Below are 27,777 nucleotides of genomic sequence, written 5' to 3'. Positions count from 1 at the left end.
GTACCCGGAATTTTTCGTGATTACAATACTTCCTTTACTTCGTACAAGGAAGTAAAAATGACAGAAAAGATTTCATTCATCAGCATTACCACGAAACGAAGTCTGTTGGACTACCATGTAGAAAGACCGATTAAAACTCTGCAAAGAAAAAATAAAAATGACTAGAATTTTCGATTAAAACCAATAATAATATTATTAAGCTGTCAGCCGATATCTGAGAAAAAATAATATCCTTTTTCCCACATATTTGATTAAAATGGATAACATTGTCAAAGCAACAAGTATCTAAAGAAACATCTAATAGATGCCATCAAAAGAGATGCTTTCCTGTACTGAAAATAACTGAGTTATAGTTTATATGGTCAGTTATATGGGATTCCAAAAAAATCACAAAACAAGGCTAAATCAAAGGATTACCACAATCAAGAAAATGAGTGCAACAACATCTCTGATAATTAATTTACCTTACTGCGTGCTGACACATGTAGACACTCACACACATAAAAAAGGCTACCTCTTAAAAGACCAAATACGAGTAAAAGGCAAAATCATTAAATGCAATCCCAAAATTTGTTTCTGGTTGAAATCAAATACCTCGACGATAGGTACAAAGTGAAACTTGTAGAAAAAAAAGAAAATTCTAAGTCTACACTTAATAAAACGAAAGTTTTAATTAGAGTTGTAAAAGATTTGAAGAGCTTCGCTGAAAATATTTTATTCCTTAACCATTCTGATTTATGAACATTATACATTTGTTGACAGTCATTAGCAGATGTTCTTAAATTTGGTGTTCGATTATCTATCTAACTGCAGTGTAGGCACGTTTAGAGCCCGGATATAGCGTGTTTTAAGGCGAACCCCTATTAGGCGTACAATTTTGCTGACTACGAGATAAGAAAATCTTCCCATATATATGATAAAAATTTCACAGAATAAAAAATTATAATCCCAAGTGTAAACTACAAAGTTTTGCGAAAGTTAGCTTTCATTAACTGCTCAAGAAAAATTGGATAACACAGATACTATTATTTGAAACACAAAAACATACTTCTTTGAGAAAATTATTAATAAAGAAACTCTCTTTAGGGTGTGAAGAGTAGACGATTAAGCAGTACTAAAATAAGTACATGATGTAATAAGTTGAAAATACCTTATTTAATTATAATAATGGAGCGAATGCCCATAAAAAGTGTTAGTTGACTACATTGCTAGCCATCTGTAAACTATTCTTATAACCAAAAATTATTTCAACTAAAAATCCCACCAAACTGAATGGCAGGCGCATAACGACGAAGTACATTTAATTTTATTTGTTGCTAATTTAGTTATTATTTCCAAATATCAATTGGCAGTAAGTAACCTCAGCAGCGTAGTTAAAATGAAGTTGGATTAAATGTAGGTTAGATTTATTCTTTAATTTTTGATTCTCCCATTCTTAATCCCGCGGAATTAATACCGTAGCGTGTTTCAAGCGTTCGCTTATTCACATCGAAAAACCTCTAAAGTGCTTTCCTTTCATTTGTAGAGACATTAGGTATTTTTTGGAAGCAGGAGAAATGAAAAATTTGCAACGCCTTCGCGCGAATCAAACCAAGGACCTCTCAATTACGCGCTGAGCGTGCAGACCACCACGAAGGCATACGAAGAAGGCGGGAGAAATACCTTATACATTTAATAATAAATCATTTCATTTAAAACCTCGTTAGCATTTACTATAAACAGTTTGCTATTTTACGCCTTACTGATTATATTTTCCTGTGCCCAGCCGTATCACACATTCAAAAAATTTCAGGCGAACAAATGCATAATAAAATTCTTTGTCACATGATTTAAAACAGCCAGTCACTTGGGGTTACTATTTAAGGGAGAAACTGGTTCTTCATTGTGATGATATAGAGGGAGATGCTGAGCCGACTGTGAAATTAAACTACTTAGAGTTTTTTGCAAAAGGGTGGGGAAAATCGTGCGTGTTTTTTTCAGTGTTAAATTAAGTAGAAAAATTGTTTGAAACAGTTGTTCATCACAAACAAACTGATGTGTGGCAGACACTTAACAAGCTGTGTATGGGAAGATAAATATCCTAGTGTCGTAACGTAATGAAAATAGACGCCCATAATATTCAAAATTTAAGCTAAAGACGTTTGCTAATATTAAAAGAGATTTATTTTTAATAAAGTATTTTTTATTAACACACGGGCTACTAAAGTATTAAGAATAGTATCCAAAATATAATTTTCATTTTATTTGTTTTAATTTCATGGACACACAAACTCAGAGCAGTTCTACAAAACGATAAAGTTCCATAATTTAATTGCAGCATTCACAGAAACAAACTAGATACAGAGAACACTTTCTAATAAAGTAAATTCCCAAAACGATCAAAATCAATTTTAGAAAAATGTAAGATAAATTTAAACTTCTTCTCCAGAAAGAAAATTTAAATTTTAAACTTTCAAGTCGTGATTTTTATTTTCTGTAAAATTGAAGTCATTTACACGAGGGCTATCTGTCAGAGGGAAGAGATGTCGGTGGAGACGTTTTCATTAACTTCTACACACGAAAATGCATTTATACAATAGCTTCTACATAGTCAGACAGTTCAGTGAAATTTGAAATCGACGATGTACCAGTATTCATCGATCTGATCCGCTCGACTACTCTGGTCTTTTATTTTCTTCTTCATACTATCTGTAGATATTTAGCTGCCATTATGCATTAAACATAAAAGAGTGCGGGTTTTGAAAGTGATGCATAGAAGTAGCATCTGAAAGTAAATAAAATTTGATGCATCGAAAATTATCCAACATATATATCCCTCAGCAGAAATTTTTCTAATGTCCCTTATTAATTTTATACACAAATTTGTATTTTTAACTTTACTAAAAATAAATGCTTGTATTTTTAACATTTTGGAAAAAAAAAAAAGCATTATTTTCATGTAAATTAAATATCTTATACCGTATGGTAGGACAACTATAATTTGCTATTTTGAAATAGGCGTTTTAAGGCCGTTACTAGCCCTCCCACAAGCGATCGCAGCTATGTCGTCATCACCACATAGCATTTATTTCCTCCACAGCATTTCAGTCTGTAGTTCAAGTAAGCCTTTATTACCCTAAAGGAGCGGTTTTTTTCATTTACACAAACACACACATTTCAGACTGTAGTTCATGTCAGCTTCATTCGCATGCTTTTCATGAAACTAGACACTCTGAGTGGATAGGGAATCGGGGGGAGGGGATAAATAAGCGAGCTGACTCTTTTTTTCCCCGCAGTTGTTGTTTTCATGGTTATGGGTAAAATAGGGCGCAGGAAAATAACTTTTAAATTCTTATTTTAAAGTAACAGATTATAGCAGAGCCCGATAAGACGCAGCTCCTAGCATAAATTAAAAAAAAAAAAAAAAAAAACACTGGGTTTTTTAAAATTTCCCCGGGGGACCCAGAGGAGCGTTTTTTTTTTTTCATTTACGCACATATACACGTTTCGAGAGCATTTGGGCATATGCCACTTTGGGCTAAAAATATTTAAAAGTGACATATCTTTATAATTTCCGATAGACAGTCTCGCGTGCTAGAGATAAAATTGTTACACCGTTGTCACTGCTCGCTTTGCAAATCGTAGACATTTTGAGTGAAAAATTCGTTAAAGTTTTACAAAATAAGGAATAGATAATAAAAGAAATTCAAAATTCAGGCTTCCAGGTGCACATATTCGAGTGGAGGACTATTATTCAAAATTTGATGGCGCTAGGTTCAGTTGATTTTCACAGTACCAGAAACATACATACATCCATGCAGATTCGTCATTATTTAATTTATTTAAACATAATACAGGGCGATAATATTTGAGGGCAACAATTTGAAAAGTGATTCGTCGCAAAATGCCGTTTCGAGACTAATAGCCTTTTGGGCTAGAGCCTCTTTGGGCTAAAAAAAATATTATTTATTATTTTTTGTTTTCTTTTCTTATATTAGCTTGCTCCAGTTTGGATATGCATTGGATGTATTAAATGTGAATATTTATTACACTTTTTATTCTTTAATATTATCGCCAGTTGTAACCCACAGTGCATAATTAGATATTGATTTGAATAACTTCCTTTGTATTTTGTGCATTATTATTATTAAATTAATGAGTAGAATATGTATTTTTATAATAATGAATATTCTGTGGATGTATATGCACGCATGCATACATGTATAATTTTATTTTAGCTGCTGGTATCTACCTCTGCAAAGCAGAATAACATACACTAAATCCATTGCGAAATTTGTCTTACCGCTTTTTTGTTTGTGTGATAAAATTTACCAGCCGAACAATGAAATCTGGATCCTTAATAATCAAGGGTTCATTTTCACTGATTGTAGCATTCAGCACATCACTAAAATATTTAAGCCAATCAATCTGTCAAAAAAAAAAAAAAAAAAAAAAAAAAAAAAAAAGGAACATTTCACTCTCTTTTTCCATAAATATTCAAGCATATTTCATGAAACATAAATAGGGAACTAAAATTTAGAAAAAATTAAATTCCTGAAAAACCTTCTCTAATTTAGTGAAGTAAGCCTTATGTTGCTACAAGGCAAAAAAACTTATTAGCAACATTTCATATCTCATTTTTATTTCAGGCGCTTGAGAGAGCTGATCTTTTCCTTTTAACTATATAAATGAGCGTTCATATTTTCGAGTAGTGTTATCTCTAACTGTAACTCAGGAAAAGGTTGTTTGTGGATTTTTAAATGGTTTCTTTTGCATGAAGTATTTGAAATGCAAGTGCATAGAAAAGTTTTAAACATGTAACTTAAAAAATACATTGTATGAATTATATAAAAATAATAAATATTTCAGAAAGATGAATAAAACAAGGGAAACTGGTTATTATAAGTTAGTTCAAATCAAGTTGTTTCTATTGTTACAAACTTGGTTTGTTTAAATAAAATATAGGGCAATGGTTAGAAAATCCTAACAGAAATTTAATTATGCACCACTTATTAAATAGTAAGAGCTTCCTTATTAAACAAACAAATAAGCACTTGAAAACTCTGGAGAATATCCCCGGAATTTATCTATTTACAGAAGGTATTTGTGAAAGTTGTTATGACATTAAATACTCTGACTGTAGTTCAGAAGCATCTAACTGTATTTCAGGATTATGATATTAAATACTCATACGATGTTAAATACTAAATGTATCTTGTATTTCTTTCAGTAAATAAATATATATTCAAGAACTTTAATATACAGTGAAGGTTAGTTCGGAAAACTTGAGAAACATTTGAGCAATTCAGAACTATTGTACTACTGGTTATAAACACTTGATTCAACTAAAAATAAAGGTAGTTAAACATTACAGTTTCAAGCTGAAACATATTAAAAGTACAGTTGTGCATAACAGCTTGATTATAAACACTTGATTCAACTAAAGGTAAAGGTAGTTAAAAATTACGGTTTCAAGCTGAAACATATTAAAAGTCTAGTTGTGCACAACAAGTTTGATTATCAAGCCAAATGAATAATATAAAATTAGACAAAAGTCAACTTTAAAGAGGTGTTTGTTTTTTTATAAAATCGCTACTAATTAATCTTTGGAGAAAACTAGACTGGAATTAACCCTATTCTTCTCCTGTGGGCGAAGTTTCAACTATGCTTAAATTATGCTCATTCTATTCATAAAATTCTTTACACTCTTGTATGAAATGAATACATCTTTACTCAGAAATAAAAAATTACAATTTCTATTCGTATTTCTACAACAAGTATTGTTAAGTGTTTGTGTTTTGTTTTAGTTAGCTTTCAACCACAATAACATCAATGTTTATAAATGTTTTCAGGAATGCTTTTCATTTACACTAGATCAAAACTTATTTATTAAATACGTTATTTTTAAATTCCAGTAATAACAAAAGTAGCGTGCGTGTTAAGGTTTTTAACTCAAGAAGAAATTATGTACCGTCTTCATCAAATCGGATGACAAGTAGTATACAGTAAACTTAGCGTTATTGAAGATTAAGTAGCAATCTAAATAATACAGTATGTGAGCATTAACATGCTAGAATCATGTAAAAAGCCAGTGATACAAATACCAATGTGAATGAAGATGGTAGACTAAAAGTTATCAGGCAACCTTTAAAGAGAAGTATAAATGTACACTGGGTATAAAGAAAGAAAAAAAAGGGAACAGTTCTACGTATATCTCCCGTTCTACTGGGCCGACTGACGAAATTCAAATTGCATTTTTCATGCCTCGAAAGCGCGACTTAGGGTATATATTAGATTTATATATAGCATTAGTCTAACATAGGTATTTTGACCTCAAATGGGACTTTTCTTATATAATATATAATTTTTTCCCATTCTACGATTCTACGATTCAAATTATGCCTAAATATTAAATTTTGTAAAATTTAGTGGGAAATTTATGGAGAAACTCGCAAACTTATCTTGGTGTCTTTTTTTTCAGTTTGCGTCAAGAATAATTCACTTGGGGAACTTCTTAAGATATGGCAACCCATTTTCCTTCCCCTTCCCTTGGGAAGGAACGGAAAAAAAATCACACCGTTCCTAACCTTTTTACGTTGTGCATGAGCGGGAAAAAAGTTACATCGCTCCTTTCAAATAATTTTAACAAAGTGCCTAAACAACATTTGATATTATTATTGCTTTCAACAATTATGCCAAATTTCAAAACACGTCAATATATAAAATCACGTATATCTTTAGAAATTTTGAATAAAACATTTTAATTTTTTGCATGTATGCTTAAATACATCTACTTTAAGATGATGGTAAAAATTTTACAGATTATAATGCAAAATATTTTTCGAAAAATTTATAAAAATTATTTAAAAATACAAATTTTAAAAATAAATCATAAAAAATAGGCGAATTTTATTTGGAATGAACTTAAATTTCGAAATGTGAAAGAAAGAATCAAATACGTTTAATAAAAAAAAAAAAGAGATATAAGAGGAAAATAATTAAATTTTGAGAAAAGGTTTTAGAGCTAATTTTTTAAAAACCACTCGTGCGATTTTTACAAAACTTGGCAGTTTGGTATAATTTGAGTCGTAGAATCGAAACATGAAAAAAACACTTGGCATTTCATTTCAGAAAAATTCCGATTTTATGTCAAAATACATATATAAAAACGCAAGTTGAATTTTGCCAATCGGCCCAGTAGAACGGGAGATATGCCGCCCCCTTTTTTTTAGCGAAGTGTACAAAGATTGTTGTACAAAGTGTGTTTACACATTTTTAGAGCGCCTTTGATAAAGAATGTTTTAAAAAAAAAGTAAACGCTTTCGGAATAAAATTTTCAGACAACAGTTAATTGCTTGAAATGAGAAACATAATTCTGCTACTTTTAAAATTCTTCTTTCAAAATCTCGCATGTAAACAAGCTGGGGCTTGAAAGATGTGTTTTTGCGCTTTCTGAAGAGAAATATTCCTACTCCATGATTCAGAAACTTTGGGAAATGCATGGTATTTAAATTTTTATATGCAAAATAAGCATCATTATTAATCAGAATGGGAAAAACTGGCAGTCACTACTTTTATATGGAAAGAAGACTCCAAATGAAAATTTGGGGTTAATGAAGTTAATGAATGAAATGAAAGTTATTTATTTTTTTAATACTTTTAAAGCTAAATCGTTGGTAACAAGAGAAACTTCATCGACGCAGCAATCAATTGTAAAGTCTTTAAATACATCTTTAGTAATAAATAAAATAATAAATGAAGATTTACAACTTAAAAAGGCTGAAAAACATAATCTTCACCAGATTTTGCCGAGGCATGTGCCTCAACGTAGAACAATTTGTAGAGCCCTGTATAAAAACTATTCAATAAGAGAAAAATGGAAATACATTGCGACTCGCTTGATGAAGCATGAGTTTCCCAAAATGTCTATAACCAAAAACAAAAATATAAAAAAGGTCTATTTATTATTGGAAACGAAACGAAAAGAAAAAAATACATAAATCCAGTTCTGTCAATTCAAAGAAAATTTTAGAAAGGAGTTTATTCCTGCCTAGTCCGCTTACGTTTCATCTATGGACAATTGTGTCTTTGGTGTTTTGAAAAACATTCTTCCTAACCACAAACCCACCTCGATTAATGGATAATAATTATCCATGGAACAATCATTGTTGTGCGATTTTAGTTTCACAGTCAAATAAGTTATAACATAAGTTGCAACTGAGTCTTTAGTATGTAAAATTTCATTTTCAGCAGAAAGTAAATTTTAAAGGAACACATGCTTTTATACTTAATATCACTAATTATCCATGAAGATAGTTTATAAAACAATCATTTCACCTGTGGTAACGTATCCACAAGCTTCCTTACAGTGTATTTGTCATTCGTGTAATCTAAAGACATATTGTATAGTTCACGAAATGACATTCTAGCTGGACTTTTGATGAATGCTCCATGTGTCGAAGATAACTACAGAGAAAAAAATTCAATCAGCTCAAATAAAATGTTAGAAAACCAATGTCAACCGAATAAATGAGAGCAGTACAATTTCGCGTTTCTTTAAATGCTGTAAGGTAACTGTTTGGGAAAAGTCTTGAAATATACCAGAAGAAATTAGATATTTGTGAATTAGCAAAACTCATCACTAAGATTTGGAAAGAATTTAGTAATACATCTTAAATGAATTAGTACTAATTCACAGTACTCATAATTAATACTAATTCATAACCTTAAAAGCAATTAACGATTGTACAAACTACGAGTAACGATAGTATAAGCTACAAGGCTGTTTTAGAACAAACCACAGTTTCTTCCCGTCGTAAAATTTCTCATATTCAAGGACTGAAAATGAATAAGTAACACAAGTGTGTATGGAAACAGGCAAATATATAGCGTTATTCACTAATGTTAATTAAATTAATTAAGTTCATTAATTAAGTTTAACGATTATCAGTAAATAACCTTGCTGTTCTTCAAGTAAAATTATTTAAGTCATATTATTTTGATGATTTCTTCATCTCTGGATCTATTTCTTATTTTTAAGAATATTTCTAAAAAGTTTACTAATTATGACTTTCTCCATAGGTGATGTAAACTCTTAAATTTCCTATATTTTTACCAAAAGGTATCTCTTAATCAATACTGCCATACATTAAATGCCTTTATTAAATGGTATTTTTAAACTGGTAATGGTTAATAATCGTACATTCAAGAGATATTAAATTATGTCATTCAGAGATATTCAGTCTTTTTGAAATACTTTCTAGGTTTGTTGAACCACCGGATGACATCTTAAAGCAAGTTATTACAATTATCTTCAAGCAATCGCAGTTAAAAAGTATTTGATTGCCTCTAACTATTTTGTTATTTTTTTATTATCCAGCATTTATACAACACAGAAAGGCTTATTTCTACTTTAGAATCTACATCGAACAAAGAAGACTGTTGTTCCTGTTGCCTGCTGACCGAGGACAAGGACACCATCATATTTACCATAGTTTAGTCGCTTTTGACACGCGTTCACCAGTATCGCGAGAGAAATAGAGTGCCCGGTAGGTAGGCAAATGTCTACGCGAGCAAAGTACGCGAGCAAAGGGCACTGTAAATCTGCAATTGTATTTTCATTGTTTATCTGGCAGCAGGAGCTATAAGGTTATAGAATACGTGCTTACATTGAATGGGACTAAGTTCATATGCTTAATAATATAGAAAAAAATATAGTAACATACAAGTGGATACAGTAAATAGGCAATAAAATAAAATAGAATTTACGCAACAGAAAAAAATATATTAAGTGCACTACGCATACATATTTAATAAATAGAAGTGAGAGTGAATTAACGAATTGTATTCTTAATTATACATAAAGTGCTAAATTGGTATGGGTCAGATATAGAAAAGTTCATATTCAAAACATGAATGTCCATGAGTCAAGTCACATCAGTTCATATGTTTTTTGTGCTACATGGATTCTATCGTATTATATATAAAATGTCTATTAGAATATTACCCTTTTAGGAAGTACTGTTATCCTATGAAATAAATGCCAAAGCAAATTGTTGTACCCTGAGCTATTTTACAATTTGAGAAATTTTCTTCTATTATTTGACAGTTTTTTACGTAGTCTGACATACGATGCTAACCTCATACGCAGTTGTCGGTGTTGATCAAAGAATAGAAATAATTCTTCTGTTTTGAATAATAATTCGAACACATAAATACAGCAGGTGAATGCTGCTATGAAAAGTAATAAATTAAGAATTTCCTTTACTTACATTAGCCAGCATGATTTCAAAATCAAGCGTTTCCCGAAGCTCTGTTTCTGAAGTATTTTCATTTGCACCCAATTGATTAGCTGTTTTCACCATTAATCTGAAGTAAGCATCTATGGCGGAATCATTTAACCCGTGCGATAACTTTTCTCTTCCCATTCCGAATAGCAGAACTTTATCCAGCTTGAAAAATAAATAAATATAGTTTTATTTTATTATAAGACAAAAATATATCCAGTATTCTTTTTCAAGAAAAACAACAGTTTAAATTTGTTAACTAGGAAATATTTTCAAGTAGACCTTTTTATGCTTACTTTCGAAGGGATAAACCACACTTTTTGCTTTAGTTATTCATTTTTCGAGGTAATTTTTTATTTATTAGAATTTTCAAAATATTTCGCCAGTTATCCAACGACATTTCAATTTTAGTAACCTAAATCACATCGACTGTGTGTATACGTTCGATTTACGCTTTCAATATGTTAACTTAGTGGCTTGCGACAGCTAACGGAAATGAAGAAAGGATGCCTTTCAGTGGCTGAGCGATAAATTCGCTGAACACTGGTAATTCGGTCCGAGGTTCGGAATCTTTGCAAACGGGTAGACTGCATGGGCGTTTTCGTGGTTTTTCCCTTGTGTAACGTGTATACGAGCCAGTTTCCCTTAGAAAGGTCTCCACGAAATCCTCCCCCTTAGGCAGAAAGCTCTCGACTTCTTTGCCACAATCAAATAGACCAAACCGAAAATAGGATCGAACTGCGCTTTTAAGCAGAAAATGAGATAATGCATTCTAAGAAACCTGTCGGTGCTAGAGATTATTAATTAATGATTCACGCAGAAAACAATAATGTAAAATTAACTTTAAAAACGCATCAAAAAACAAGTAAATAAATCACTTTGGAAATGAAATGAAATTAACATAAATTTCAAATTCACGCTCCGAACGTGAGATTCGTAAATAACGCGTTCACCTTTTATCCTTAATACACGCGGGTAAGATTCTTATCGTGTCGGCAGAAATTAGGATTTCTACTGCAATCAGTTTCGCAGAAAGAAAATGTATGAATATGTTACGCTTTTATGAATTTTGCATCTGCAGTCAGAGGATTAATGAACGTATAACTCTGTAGGGACACAAAAAATATAAGGCAAGATTTTCGGCACAATACAGAACATAACGGTGGAGAATCATCTGAGTTCTGGCCCTTTATTTGTGTTGAACTCGGGTACATCCATATATTTGTTTCCAAAAGGCAATTCACCAGTAGTCCAAAGTTTTCCTTTATTTGAATTTTTCTATCACCTAATAGCATATTCAGAATACGTGTGGTAATAACGCAACTGGAATTGCCGTTTGGACACAGCATTGGCTTTATTTTCAGTCAATGAAAATCCTTTAAAATTTTTGACAATTTCTGGCCAGGGATGGTCAGCAAGCATTCATTGTTGATGAATTCAATTTTTCCCATGCGAGTTACTCATTACGATGCAGTGTCTCTTATTGAAATGCTTCGAAAATGCTATTAATGTGTCATCATTTCCTTTGTCTAGTACTTAATTTGCAGAGATTTAGTTTGAATGTTTTTATGATCATTAGAGTATTAATTGGATTAAGACAGTTGTGTTCAGTGGAAGGAGAAATACATTTACATTTGGATGTTATGCTATGAGGGCTTCAACACCGTGTCCTGGTGCATTATGAAGCATTATGAAGGAGAATTTTAAGGCTCATATTTTGTTGTTCTAAATAATGTTTAACTTTTTAATGAATGCATTCTCAAACCAATCATTAAAGAGGGCTATTTCAACGCGGCTGATATTCTGTAACATGCCGCGTATAATTGAAATTCTCGCGTTGGACAAATTAAATAGAGTGAATTAAGATAGCGCATGCGCTATCTTAATTCAAGTTTGCGTTAGGCAACCTTAATTTGCAAGTTTGCGTTAGGCAAGGGTTTAATGTACACGAAGTTAACTTAAAAACTGGAAGTAGTATGGAAAATAAAATGGCACATTTGTACCAAAAATGATTAGTAAAACATAGCAAAACAGAAATCATAAAATACAGTCAGAAGGTACTACTATATAAACCTTTGGTTTTTGTACTTCATGCACTGATATAAAAAAGCAGAACCTCCCTCACCCCCAATAAAATGAAAAAAAAAATTAAAAACAAAACAAAGGAGAACTTTCAAAACACTAACACAAACACGCCCTTAAATGTAAACTAACATAATATGTCTATTTTTCTGTTTTTTGACCTATTCTTGCCATAATCTTCTCTGCAATCTTTTTCACTACTATATTATTGTAATTCAATGTTTAAGTGCTTGTTTGATTTTTCTGTATCTCTAATTATAAAACACTGTCCAACAAAATGACGAGCATCTCCAATCACAGTGCATAATTTGCATTTATGAGAATTATGCAATGTGATATCAATATTATCTTGAAGCCCAAACTATTTAAGTAATAGGGAAACCTTCCATGGCCGCTTGTAATATGAACAACATCTATGCTTGAGACAGGGTTTGTATTTATTTTAATTTGAAAATTATACAGAAAATCTTTTCTTCTTATACAGTTTTGGCGTAGGATATCCCAATTCCTGTACAAATTATTTACGAAAATTCATATGGTCTTTTTTTCTTGAACCTGTTTTTCCGCTTTTAAAGTATTAGGCTCTAAAGCTGCTTCTTTAGTAAGGACATCCGCTCACTCATTGTCTAAATATCTAACATGCGCTCTAATTAAGTCTAATTTCATGTTTCTTAAGAAGGCTTGTATATAGTTCTTTCGTTATTTAAATCAAAATATTCGGTTGGTCCGGGTTGGAGAGAGCTTGTAAAACCAAGAGACAAACAGAATATATAGTAATTTTTCTATTACAAGTTATCTTTTCTTGTGCTTACTGTAGTGCTTTAAAAATTGCAAGAAATTCTGATTGAAAAATAGAGTTACAATTTTCCATTATCTGCTTCAGAGTCATAATAATAGGCAACGAAAGCATCTCCTAAGTTCTGCCCAGTCCCGGACCAATCAGTGTAAATATCAAGCTCATTCTCTTTTGACTCATTCGTATAGTATTCCAATGAGATTCTATTCTTGCGATAAATTAAATTCACATCTAAGATTTTAAAACCGAACCTAGTAAGCTAAAGTCATGGATCACCCGTATATCCAATCTGCCAATCCTCAATAATAAATTTGTACGCTAAAAATCTCATTGCAATGAGAGAGACGGAATGCCTGCTAACACACATGCCTTCTCCGTTGGAGCAGTTTTAAGAAGGCTTGCAATGACCAGCAGCCAGTTCGTCTGGTGGAATCTAATTTTATTCTAATTCGATAAAGCTTCGATGCTCGAGCTCCCAAGCACCAATACTGTAGAATATAATTGAAAAATCACATTATTAAAAATCTTTCAAAACGCGGGGCTCTTGTGAGCTAGAATCTCACCTGGGAAGCTTCTCTTATAAAATTGCAGAATCAAATCACTTTTCTATGTACATATTTAAAATGTTCAACAAAAGTCGGTGTATTATTGAAGAATACTTCGAAAAATTTCAAATCCGTAATTAGCCTCATTTCGTTTCCTGAATAAAAAAGATAAAAGATTTCCTTACGTTTTTACCTCCCTTAGGGAAAAGAAGATCCTCGAACTTCTTAAAGTTGAACTCTAATCTCTGTTCATTTCTTCAGCTATCAATTATATTTACAACATCTTCAAATTTTTTCTCCAGCCTCTCCTGGGAGCATTCTGTTAAAATAAGCATTAAGTTGTAGCCATGACAAATATTTTTACATGAAGGAGAAATTCCTTGTTAAGTAATTCATTGATAACCATATTCCAAAGAAGCGGACAGCTGCGTGACCCCTGGGGCCAGCCTATTTTCACTTCATATAATTTATCCCTTGCTTTATCTTCCATAGAAACGACACCGTTCCTTCTTCGAAGTAGTTTTGTAAAAGTTAAAAAATTACTGTAGGGATCCTTAATGTTAATAAAAGTTTTAAAAGCATACTCCAATTCATTGAATCAAAACGTTTTTAATAGCAAAGAAGACAGCTGCCACATGAAATAATTTCCTTTTTCCTCGAATAAAATTTACAAAATCATATGATGCGTCATCAGCGGAGCGGCCCGATACAAATCTGTATTGCCTCCTTGATATAATTTCTGAAGTCAGTGCATAGTGGTAAGCCTCTTTGTAAATAACTGTCTAAAAAATTTTGCCAAGATCTTTAACAAACAAACTGGCCTATGTTTTCCATTTTCTTTCGCAGTTAGGACCATTACGGCGGTCTTCCAATATTTAAAGAGAATATGATATTTAAGATCATTAATTGCATAATAAAATCATAAAATAAGATGGCGGCTGTAATTCCAACTTACTTGATTCACTTCTAGTTTTCAATTGAGTAATCATCATCTGGATGTCTTGCTTCTAGAATTCTCCCCCATGGGCGCAACAATAATGTTTTAATGCTGATATTTTTAAAAATATATCGTAATATTCTGTACTCCAGAGGAAGTATTTATATTTAGTTTCTTTCTTCGCTTTTTTAATCAATCTCTTGTATGTAGCCAGCTCACGTTTATATAATATCTTTCAGTGTAATTTAATCTCAATTTGAATATTATCAATCCGCAAACTTTCCTAAGCGTTCTCACATTGTTTTTCGTTTTTTTTTTTTTTTTTTTTTTTTTTTTTTCCAGTTAAGGGGTCTGCCAAGAAATTTCCCTGCCATTTAAAATTTTTAATTTCAAATTTGTATCTGCATATCGAATGATCACTTCTTTCTGCTGAGTCGTATTATGTATTTCCTATCTTTCTGTAAGCCTCAGCCTTTTTTTCCAACCTGAGAATATCCTTTCTCATCTTTCAATAAAATTCCCTAAATCCATGATAGGGCCGTATTGCATCATATACACATTAAAACATGTTTGAAATTTAAATTAGAACTCAATAAAATCCAGTAAAACTCTCAAATAATCTTTAAAATGCTGTGAAAACTTTAAAGACAGTCAAGAAGGTAAAAGAGACTTGAAAGCAGTTCTGGGCAAAATTATAATATTCTTCCAACTGGCAGGAAAATGGAAATTTTGTTGCACCAGAAAGAGGATATTCCTTCCCCACACCGTGTTGAAAAAATTGGGGCTTGGTGAAGATTAAGAATTAGACTTCCCTGTAGTATTACAGCATGAGGCCAAATTCTGTAAAGCGGAGCTAGTCCGCTTTACAGAATATATTTATATAAAGCGATTCTAAAGGGTCATTCACACTAGGGTTTATCTGATCTAGCGGAGACTTCGGACGCAGCCAACGCTGCTCTACATTTTCGAGAAAATATTTATTTCTTCAGCTGAAAAGTCTGAACTTCACGTATAGAGGAGCTAGTCCATACATGGAACCGTCTCTATTAATTCAAATAAATCCCAGTGTGAACATCGCTTAGTTTGGTTTGGTTTATTAAATTACGGCAAAGCACTCGAGGGCTATCTGCCTTAAGGGAGGACTTTTTAAGGAAAACTGGCTCGTATACACGTTACACATGGGGAAAACCACGAAAACACCCATGCAGCCAGCCCGTTCGCGGGATTCGAACCTCGGACCGAACTACCAGTGTTCAGCGACGTTACCGCTCGGCCGCTGGTGGGCCCGTGAACAGCGCTTAAGATATCTGTCACATACTACATACACCTAAAATTTTTATTTCGTACAAGTACATATATCTCTTAATCTTTTTCTAGTTTTCTAGAATAAAATTCAGTCGGATTTGGTTTTGTTTCCATTGATTTATGCTCAGAATTATTTTGTCAACAATAATGTATTATTTCAAAGCTGTTTAACATTTGGTCTAAGGTAGCGGCAGTAAAGCGTTTTAGCAGAAATACTGATTTAAAACGAGATGCGATATATAGTCAGCATATGCAGTTCTGATCAACCATATATACAGTAGAAACTCCATTATTCTGGCCTCTATCAAAGAGCACTCTCTTAACTGAGCAAGCAAGCAGTTTAAAAAAATAACTGGGAAAATAGACACAGTAAAAGCAGTAACATTCTCGAATTTTATCTGTGATGGATCTTTTGGTTTTTCGTATCACTAATGGGTCATTTAACGATCTTTCTATTGTTCGTTACGGAAAAAAAAAAAAAAAAAAAAAAAAGATTTATTTGTGTGAAAATTCAACACTAACTTATTGCATTCAGTTTTTAAATTTGACGAACCAAATGCTATTTACTTCATATCTCTCATTATTTCCCTCATTCGACTTATCTCCCTCATTTTTCCAGAAGGTTTGCTCGTTCCAGAATTTATGCCGATTTTAGTAGGAAGTAGTTTTGCTATAAAGGCGTAGATTTATGTGAGAATTTTTGATATTCCCCGCCGATACTGTGTTGCCGTGGAAAATTTTTTTGCCCATTCCATTAACTCTTATCTAGAACTAAATAGAATATCGCTAGGATATTTTTGGTTTTTAATAAGTTAAATCTCAGACAAAGCTTTAGGATAAATTATATTTTTTGAATTTATAAGGTTTAAGGGAACCTTGCGTTTCATCTAGATACAGGTAATTGGTTATTTTGTGTTGTATAATTTTAGCCATCACAAGTGGCGAGGTAAAACAAAATTAATGTTATTGTGATACTGCTACGTGAAATATGTCCATAGTAGGAGGTCTTGGATGATGAAAATTAAAGTTAACCTATTTCTGTGTCTGTGTGTTTTTAGAGTTTAGAAATTCCAGCGTGAGAATTTACTCAGAATCACGGTAGCATTTTAATTTGACCGTAAATTTATAAGGTATTTCTCCCGCCTTCCTAGCGTGCCTTCGGAGTGTAGTGGTTCTGCACGCTGGGCCGGTATTCCAGAGGTCCGTGGTTCTATTCCCGGCGAAGGCGTTGTTAATTTTTCATCTCTCCGGCTTTACCAATTAACCTAATGTCTCTACACGTTGAACCAAAAAAACGGTCTTACAAACTGACAATTGATTCGTAAACATGTTTCAAAGGATAAAAAGAAACGTTTCGGAATAAGCAAATGTAAAATATTCGAAAGGAGGAAATAAAACGTGAAAATTAGCCATCTTGGTTATCGGAAATCTTGTTTTATTATAATTATGGCGAAGCACGTGAGAGCTCTTTTCCTAAAGAGAGGAATGATGCCTTCCCAGAGGATTTTTTGAGATAAATTGGTTCATATACAAAGTATTGGCGAATTCGACCGAGAAATTCAGAGGGAGGAATAGTAGGCATCAAGAGGAAGTAAAATGCCGCAGAAGTTAGGGTCACAAACCACCTCTAGTTGGAGATATTAAGAGAAATAGTCATGAAGGGTGTAACATAGAATGGAGCAATGGTCTAATAATAAGTCGAAAAATAATTATTTGACATAAAGAAGGATTACAACGCATAGCTATTCGACGCCAGAAAGGAGATGATAAGACATTTTAACAAAATTGTTCGAAGATGCCGAAAGAGGAAGGGTTACCGGGGGCTTTCAAAAGAATATACTGCACTGACGGTATCTGTTGAAGTGTGCTGTCAGATCCTTCACTAAATCCACAGGCGTCTGATAAACAGCCGAATACAGGTGGTCCTAGAAGAAGAAAATTCGTCTGTATTCGTCTAAGGAAGCGAGGTCCTGGGAGCGTGCAGGCTAAGTAACAGGTCCATCGCGTCCAATCCACCTCCCGGGATATATAGCATCGAGATGATTGCGACTGGCAGCAATAGCAAAATGTGGTGGTGCACCATCATGAGCTAAATGCTCTGGCGCCCAGTAGCCGATACTCCCTGCATCAAATCGCGGGACGCGCTGTAGGAAAACAAGACTCCCGTACGTCGGCGGAGATAACTCTGTTGTGTGCTGGTTAGGATCTGCATCTAGGCAGCCTCGATAAAGGAGGAATAAAATCAGACTAGAATCATCGGTTCTTCGATGGTATACTCAGGCTAGGCAGGGACTGTACTGGTACTGTCTTGTCTGGCCCTTGGTTGTGGTGTCGTTACGTATGTTGATTTTGATTAGTGGCCTTCTGGGTTTTATTCTCCGTTGGTCCATTCGTGGGAACTTTTCATTTCTCTCCGGTGGTCTGGTTGTGACCGATTGGAGTCCGTTTGCGAGTGGCCGCCACAAACTTTGTTTTCAAGCAGAAGTTGCGTTGACCCTGGCGGACCGTAATACCCTGAATGTAGTAATAGACTTGACCCTTGTTGACCGTGTTACCTACGACTTCCTACTTTTTCTTCTCGGGTTGACCGCGGGGACTTCGCCACTAGAGGTGGATAATTAACTGTGCATGGTCATAAAAGTACCTATGCCTGGTGTCCACCGTCTAGCGAAATGTAAAAATCAAGGTAAAAAGTATCTAGGTCTAGTGTCTACCGTCTAGCTAAATGTAAAAAGAAACAAGGTAATTTTCCCCATAGAGTTGTTCGGGCAGAAGGTACGGTCCCAACAGATGATCTCCGAGAATCCCTGCCCAAATGTTAATTCCCAACTTGTGTTGCATTTTCGATAACAAAGTGTTGAAGGGATTTTCGAACAATCATATATGCGTTTTTTGCGGTTGACCAGGTCTCCTTGTAAAATAGGCTTCATCTGAGAATGAAAAAGTGGCGAGAAACTGTGAATCATTCTATGTGGCATCAATCACACTGAATACGAATTCTCTCCGAAGGGGATAGTTGGCATCGCCTACGAGTTTGACTTACGTCGAAGTTTGACGTCGAAGGGGGTGCAAGGTTTCTGCTCACAGAACCTTCGAAACCCTTTTATGACGAAAACCCACAGCTGCAATACATCGTGTACTAGTCGATGGAGTAACTGCAAACTGTTGCAATACTCGATTTTCTGTTTCAGGTGTGCGCACACTGGGTTCTTGCCTTGCATTACATCTCGTTATTTGGAAGGATCCCATCTCCTGCAGCCATCGATCGATGTTCGTAAAGATGGTATGGTGCGGATAATGTCCTCTCGAATATTGCTCTTGGTACATCATCTGTGCTAGGCGTCCACTGCAGCCTGCTCGGTTACAAATTGCAGAAACATTAGGATTTTTTTTTTGGAAGCAAGTGAGATGAAAAATTAGCAACCGCCTTCGACGGGAATTGAACCACGGACCTCTGAAATACCGGCTCAGTGTGCTGACCACGACACCACGAAGGCAGCTGGGAAAGCGAGAGAAATACCTTATATACTTCCCTTTTTAAAGGGCGAAATGTTTTAGGAGACCTAGTCTCCAAATCCTGGGTGAGGAGAATCATCATCCACAATCCTTTTTAGTTCGAGCGCCACTGTAGAGGCATTAGGTATTTTTGGAAGCAGGCAAGATGAAAAATGAGTCTTCGCCGGAAATCGAACCACGCATTTCTGGAATACCGGCCCAGTGTGCAGAACCACTACACCACGAAGACACGCTAGGAAGGCGGGAAAAATACCTTATAAAATCAGATACATATACGCATATTCCTCATTATCGTTTCCAGATGAAGTTTAAAGCCGACAAATTCTACAATGCCCACCAATGAGTACTTGCTCGTGGTTTGCAATTCCATGTTCTATCTCAATTTTTCATCCTCTTGATACCTATTATCACATCTCTGAATTTGTCATCGAATTAGGCAGTACCCTGTACACATTAACGAATAGGAAAAACCATGAATACTTATATGCAGCCAAGACCGTTCGCCGGAATTTGAAACCGCTACGAACTACCAACTTAAATTGTTATACCACTCGGTCAATAACACGCGCTAAAGCCTTCATCAAAACTCCTTTATAAATATAAATACAAAGCAATACCCAGATGTTTTTCCTAGGGATCTTTTGTTGGCTAAAACCTGGCATGATTGCGCGGATGCTCATAGAGTTAGAGGACTATCACAAAATGTGATTAACACAGTTTAAAAAAATGTTTCATAAAAATGCATGTAAAACATTTCACAATTTGCGTAACTTTGATAATGCTTATTTATTCCAAAATTTGCATGAATATTTTTGTCACAACAAAATTTTGTTTGAATTATTTGTTAATTAAAGGAAACAAATTTTATCTGTTGATAGAGAGTCTTTAATTAATAGTTATACTTGTGCATTTATTTTCAGGATTTCAAATAAAAAATTCAGTAAGCTTTGTCGCATGAAAATTCGTGTGATTAATATCTTATCAGAGTTTTCAAATATTCGGGCTGATAACGGTCTAAACAATCTCGGATAAGCTACTGCACTTACTTTTAAGATGGGAGTCATATTGTTCTTTGCATCTCTTGTAACAACCAAGTTCATCAGGATATTATGATCGAATCCCATTTTTCGGAATTCGGTGAGAGTAGCAATCCAGTCAAAAGAAGTCTCATTCCAGTGTTTTCCTTCTAGCACCGGCCAGCCTCCAAGATCTCTCAGAGCATTTCTCAGAGGTTTGCTGCCCGCTTTCTCGATGCTTTCTAAGCAAGCACACATTGAAAACAAAATCCCGTTATAAGAATATCTAATTATATTTCTTTTGACATGCAACTAAAAGACTCTATTTGCTGTATTTGTCTTTTAAGAAATTCTCGGTGTGTAAATATTTGAAACATTTCTATACCATTAGGCATCTATGATTCAAATGATGCTATGCTCATCATTTCGTATCTATTTCGTACCTCATTGAAATTAATTCTGTTTTCCTTTCTTGTAGCAGTTCATATCTAATATTAATTTTCACCCACTCTGGTTAGGTTAAGCCAACTTAATGAAGTAGATTAATCCAGTGAAATTACATTTTTAGCCCAAAGGGGCAATTTTCCCAGAAGGGCTATTAATTTCGTTTCGGCATCTTGCGTTGATTTACTATAAACGGCGAATCACTTTTTAAATTATTGCCATCAAATATTAGAGCCCTGTATTACAATTAAAGAAATTAAATAATAAAGAATCTGCATAAATGTATGTATGTTTCTCGGACTGTGATAAAACAATACCTAGAGCCATCAAATTTTGAATAACGTACGTCTCCACTCAAATATGGCCATCTGGAATCCGAAATTTGGAATTTATTTTATTATCTATTTCATATTTTGTAAAGCATTTATGAGTTTTTGATTAAGAAACTCAAAGATTTCAAAGCGAGCAATGGCAACACTGTACGAAAAAAAAATTATCTCCAGCCCGGAAGACTGTGTATTGAAAATTCTAAAGATTATGCTCTTTTAAATATTTTATGACATTTCCGTTGAATTGAATTTTTATAGTTTAAGTGCGAAGTACATGCTATTTAATAAATAAAGGTAACACACAAAACGTTAAAAAAGCGCCGCTTGGGGCATAATATAAAATCTGAACGCTTTCAGATATTTTGTGTTTTAAAATAAATAATTTTAAAATTTTCTCTTTAAAATCTCTAAAATATAAAGACAACGGCTATAGCAATAAATAAATACACAAATAAAATAAATGCAACTACAACAACTATAGCAAAAAAATAAAAATAAAGGCAACTATTGCTTTGTTTGCTGATAGAGCAATAAAATACAGAAACAAACTTCGTATGTTTTATATGTTACTGTTTAAAAGCTCCATACTTCAAAGGATTACATGTTTTTGGCCCTGGTTTTATGAATCAATTATCCTGAGAACTTTCCTTCGGTTTCTTATATTACGAAAGTTATGCATACATATTAAAGAGAAACTGCATGACTTGAATTTTATTCCTAAAACAAAAAACTAACGTTTTTTAAATTAAAGAAAGTATGAACAAAAGACAGGAAATCTGAAGGCTTTCAGATTTTATATTAAGCAGAAAAGTGCATTTTTTAACGTTTTATGTGTTACTTTTATGTATTAAATATCATGTTCTTCGCACTTAAAACACATAAAATTCAATTCAACAACAATATCACAAAATACTTTTAAAAACAGCAAAACAGCAAAACAGCATATCTTTAGAATTTCCGATACACAGTCTCTCGCGCGCTGGAGATAAAAATGTTATTTTGTTAAATAAATGTTAATAAAATGTTGCCATTGCTTGCTTTGAAACCGTTGAGTTTGTTAATCAAAAATTCGTTAAAGTTTTACAAAATTTGAAATAGATAATAAAACAAATTCGAAATTCAAAATTCGGGCTTCCAAGCTCCCATGTTCGGTTGGAAGACTACGTTATTCAAAATTTGATGGCTCTAGGATAGTTGTTTTTTCACAGCGCCACAAACATTCATGCAGATTCTTCGTTATTTAGTTTCTTTAAATATAATACATAGCAATAATATTTATTTGGCCTCTCAGACGGTAAAGTGGTTAAGGGAGACTGACTGTGACTGCGCGATACCGGAAAATGCATGGATGTAAAATTGTCTGTTCCTTCATAGGAGATAACGGTGGCCACCTATTTAGGTGCCTTTACGATAAAATGGCCAACACTTCTGGCCTTAAGGAATGGCCAATGCCGTTATAGGCAAGTGCCCGCCATTTGAAAAGAAAATAATAATATTTAGTGGCAACAGCTTGAAAAGTGAATCGACGCAAAATGCTGTTTTGAAATTAATAGCCCTTCTGGGCTAACGTCCTTTGGGCTAAAAATAGTCTTTCTGTTTGACGGAAGACTCAGTTTGTTAGCTTTTACTATATTTGCGAAGTTTATTTCTTGTCCATTAATCCATTTTCTTATTATTAGAAACTGTACTGTCACTTCTTTTCATTAGCTCTCATCAGGATGCATATAAGTTGCGAGTATTTAAAACAGAGTATAGTGAACTTTGGGTCGCGATACTGACAGTACAGTAAAGTTCTGCCAATAGCGGATTTGTGGAATGTGATTTCGCACATACGCGTTATCTTAATTGTTTCCATTTAATACGTTCAGTTCTGAAATTTCTTTCATATTCGCTTTAGTGTTGATTTATAAACATTGAATACTTGCTAGCTTCAGCTCTGGCCAGAAGTTATCAACAAATTTGAAGAATTTCCATTTACTGAAAACGAAGCCAAAATCGCACAAATTCTAAAAGCAGTTGGAGACTAATGATTTTCAGATATGGAAGAAAGGGAAGTCAAAGAATTAACCGATAAGTGACAAATAAAGATTTGAATGATCTTACAACACCAACTGGCAATGAGAGCAATCATAATGACGCAGATAAAGGGCCTTTAAATTATAAGGAGTTAAACGAATCTTAAAAGCAAAAAATCTAAAATAAGGCAGAAAGAATTATTTGATTTCTCAATGTAGCACCCAAATAAAGGAAGAAGAGGATACTTTATGAGAAGCACTGAAAAGTTCTGGACTCCTTAATCACGAAACTTAAATAATTCCATTAGTCATTGTCCCAAGCAAAAATCATCAGCATTTTTAAAAAATAATTGTCACACGTATTTAAGCAGTAATATTCTTTCAATTAATATCTGTTTCGTTTTCCTTTTCTTATAATTACATAATATATTTAGGTTTCTTTTTTTTTTTTTAATTACACATACTTTCTTAGCCTGAATTAAATTTAACATGTTTTCTTTATAGAAGGATAACACTGATTTTGCCGTAAACGCAATATATTAATGACGTAATTCTTGAGTTTGACAAAGTTTTATTATACGATTCTCCAACCTAGTTCTGCGAATTAGTTATTTGGCATTAGCCATTGTACTAGATATGCTAGTAAAATGGCTAATGACGTTTTACTAGCAGGAGCAGGCTAAAGCAGGTACTAAGTCATTTTACTAGCATGTACTAAATCAAAGATGCACTTACTAATTTGAGCCATCGCTTGTTAGGCTGAGTGCATTATAGTCTTCTGCATCTTTTTAGTTTACATTTTAAGTTCATATTTTCTGTTAATGATACCCCACAAGCTATAAGCTTAATTCTCACAAGCTTAATTTGTAAGCACAAGTCATGCAGTTGTTCAGTTTATAATTTTAAATAAAAATATATGTGTTCTTCTGTTTCAGTAGTTAAGTTAAAAGATGGGGCAAAAAGTTCTCCTGACTCTCTTACTAGAATTGTAGAATTCAAATTAATCGCAGGAAGTAACTTACATATCGTTTTAGAAATACTTTATAAATTGGAATTAATAACTCAAACCCATACTGGAACGTGGTAACATCTTGAAGTTTCCACCATACTTAAAAGTAAATGATAAAGAGCATACGAAATGACACTTACTCAGGTCAATGCAGGAGTCATACAAACGTTTAACCATGTGAATGTAGTCAGGTTCTGCTCCCGTCAACTCCTTGCGTAAGAGAGCTGGAAATAGAATAAAACAGAGTTTAAGCAAATGAAATAACTTCTTTCTTTAAGAGGAAACTTTCTTTATATAGCTGTTTTTTATTCATCAAACATATAACATTATTGAGACCAGTTCCAAATTAATCGTTACAAACGTCTCTGCACGATGGAGAAAAAATCTCATTTTATCAGATTCTTCGACTTGGACTGTGAGAAGCGTCAAAAACGATCCGCGCTTAGCGTCGATTTCTGTCTTAGATGCTATAGCGAGGAGTCCTGAGATTAGAAGATGGAAGCAATTATTGGACAAATAACAAGTAATTATTTATCTGGGACATTATTTACCTCTTATATTCCTCTTTTATAGCTAGCCATTATTAAAACTTTCATGAATAATAATTAGAAGCTTGGCGTCATTTCCATCTGCACTTTTAAACAAAAGGCATGTCTAGTGTTTCAACGCCAGTAACCGAATTGAAATCGTTGAGACTGTTTATCGATCTGAGCAATATTTTTGTAAGAACTAAATTTAAATTTTATCTTTAACTTGGCCATATAAGTATGTCAACTTCTGAGAATAAATAGTTTTCATGTGATCTTTAATGTATCTTCTTGACATTATACGTTGGTGGAGTAAGTTAAAATTGTTTCTTTTTAGCATTCTTAATCGAATTTTCAAGGCACACGTAGTTTAATCCCTTGCGCATGATTATTTATTTATTTCTGCATAAAGCTACTACAGGGGAATTAAAGACTAATGTATGTAACAATTAACGAATTCATCTTTAAATCGCTTAATTTAATTATTACGGCACAAATTCTAAATTAAAGTGTTAATATATTATTCTAGAACTAGTTAGGTCAACAAGTGGTTCCATAGGTAACACCTATGGAAAATATCTCAGAAAACAGTCAACCAAATACGGTAGACAGAAGTCTTCTTAAATTTGTATGCTTAGTAAAAAATTCTAATCCGTGTTTAAATGAATTTTGTGAAAATTGAAACACTGTTTTCGAACACAAGAATATTTTAAGTATTCAGTTTTTGATATATCTGGGAAAATTAGGTGTTATGTAGATCAACTGAGTATGTCGTACTTAGTTGAAAACGGTTGACTTCTTTCGGTATTTTGATTTTAGGAACATCACAGACATTTTGATTTGCCAGTCTTTTAAAGAACTCCGCTTCAGGTGCTGATTGAAAATCAACCTCTGAGATTACTCGTCGGGACTAATATAGGATGTGCGACTTCAGCCTGATGTTTGTTTATTCTGCTTTAGTTAATTTTAGAACAGCCTGTTTTCTTGCTGCAATTATTACCAGACAATCATCAGACAGTAGGTATTTTTTCATTGGTAGGTTTTATTTTTCGGCCAAAACTGTTTGTTAGAAAAGGTAACATTTTTTGTAATTCTGTAGAACTTACTACTACTAGGAGTTATGAGAAACGTTCAAGTTCAGTGCTGTCCATATCAGCTCCTAATCTTTTGGTCAAATTTAAAGCATCAGATCAATTTTTAGAAGTATGAGATAAAAAAGTAGTATTGTTTGAAAGGACAATATTTGGATCCGCTTGCCTTGTCCAGTATGGAGCCCAACAAGACGACTTAGGATCCAATGCTAGGGCTACCCAGATGCATTCGATCAAAGATGCCCTACAACAGCATTATCACCGGATCATTCATAGCTGAGCCCTCGATACTAAGTTTGGGATAAGTTAACCCTTTTAACAAAGAAAATGAAAGGAGAAGGCAAGCTCTCGTGGACATTATGTAAACCAGCCTTGCTCGCCTCATGTGACTTTCAAATCGAAGACAGTATGTGGTGAAGCAAACGCACAGGGTGTTGGCGAAATTCATTCGCAGATAGTCAATCCTAGTATAAATGTCACTGAAGAAGAGAGATATGTGTACAAATTAAATTTTATATTTGAGAATTAGTTTTTGCTGTTTCTTGAAATTTTTGTTCTGCAATATCCTTTGCACACGAATTTTTGATTTTGAGGTTTCATCTGGTCATTCATTTTCGTTATTAAATACTTCATAAATGGCTACGATCACTTTAATATTTTTAGTGTAATACTAAATTAAGCCGTAGTTACATTTTAAATATTAGTGCAATTGTACGTTTATAAATAAATTAAGAAATGTGACATTTATAACAAAAAATTTAAAAATACCGAGATGTAATGCGAAATAAAGAAGAGAAGAAGGGGTCACTCTCCCAAATACTGACCGCGGCAGATGAAGCTTGAAGCAAGTACAGGTCAGCTTGTACAGGTCAGAATCTTCGCAGATAGCACGAGTAGAAATCTTTGAAATAATGAGATACATAAAATAAACTAGAAACACATAAAAGATGAGCGTAAAATAATATTTACAAGTCCCACTAAATTTGAAGTTCACATTGGGTGTGAACACTTAAATCTTGATGCCAGTAAAACTGAGAAATCTCACATAAATAACATGAAGACACTGTAATCTTGAATAAAATAAATAATAAAAAAATGAAAATATATACAAGTCCTAGAAAATGTTTCATTGAGCTCGTCTGGTATCGAACTCATAACCTCATAAGTAAGCAGTGACGATAACTTATCGGCTATCGTACGCTGTCCAATGCAGCACTAAAATAAAATCAATAGAGTTCAAGGATTAAAATAGTTCTGGCTCCCTTATGTGGTTGTTCGATAAGGTAGTCATAATCTACTATTGTCCTGACAATTTCATGCGAATGTTTTTCACAATTTTGATAGAAGGTGTGAGTGATACTAAGACTTTTTGTGCTGATAAGTAGAATATTCAGATCGTTATGAATCACTGAGTTTCTAACACACCATGATGCACTCAGAATGATACGCAAACATTTATTTTGTAAGATGTTTCTATTTGTTTTCACAGCTGCTGCCTAGGCAGGTCCTGCGTAAAACAAGGTCGGTCTGATTTTCTGCAGGCATAAAATTCTTTTAAAAAAGAAGAGCAGCTACAGCATCATACAAGAGCCCCATTCTCAGAAAAGGAAAACCGTAAGGGAGAGAAAAGGAAGGTGAAAGCGGTATGAAAAAGAGATATGGTCACTGGGGACTTCGGGATCTCGACATAAATCATTCCAAGAAGGTGATCGCTTGAAGAGCTAACATAGCTCGTTGTTGCCAGACACGTACTTGTAAATAATAAATCCTTGAAGGCAAAGATGTTAAATGGCTAATTCCGTACAACGAAAAAAGGCAAATGCACGTGTTTTCTTTAAAGTAAATGAGAAAACTTTAGTCATACTAAGACGAAATACAAAACATACTTTTGTTCTTAAAA

The 27,777-nt window shown here is 33.5% G+C and overlaps 1 protein-coding gene across 2 annotated transcripts in view; it reads right to left on the bottom strand.

Moving 5' to 3' along the window:
* LOC118180522 (neprilysin-2-like) overlaps positions 1-27,777 on the bottom strand; it is a 113,390-nt gene that overhangs the window by 49,082 nt on the left and 36,531 nt on the right. The window contains exons 5-9 of one of the 2 annotated variants that reach the window (XM_085810885.1): positions 24,400-24,483; positions 20,493-20,704; positions 10,251-10,430; positions 8,317-8,445; positions 4,283-4,407 (exon numbers count right to left, since the gene is read on the bottom strand). In XM_085810885.1, the coding sequence (XP_085667011.1) occupies positions 4,283-4,407; positions 8,317-8,445; positions 10,251-10,430; positions 20,493-20,704; positions 24,400-24,483 (730 nt within the window). The remainder of the gene's footprint in view (positions 1-4,282; positions 4,408-8,316; positions 8,446-10,250; positions 10,431-20,492; positions 20,705-24,399; positions 24,484-27,777) is intronic. The other variant, XM_085810894.1, reaches the window with a different exon arrangement.

Source organism: Stegodyphus dumicola, chromosome 1, assembly GCF_044657685.1.
Source record: "Stegodyphus dumicola isolate Sdum_Otavi_A_Nest chromosome 1, ASM4465768v1".
In the NCBI taxonomy this organism is placed as follows: Eukaryota; Metazoa; Arthropoda; class Arachnida; order Araneae; family Eresidae; genus Stegodyphus; species Stegodyphus dumicola.
This window is presented reverse-complemented; position numbering and strand designations above follow the sequence as displayed.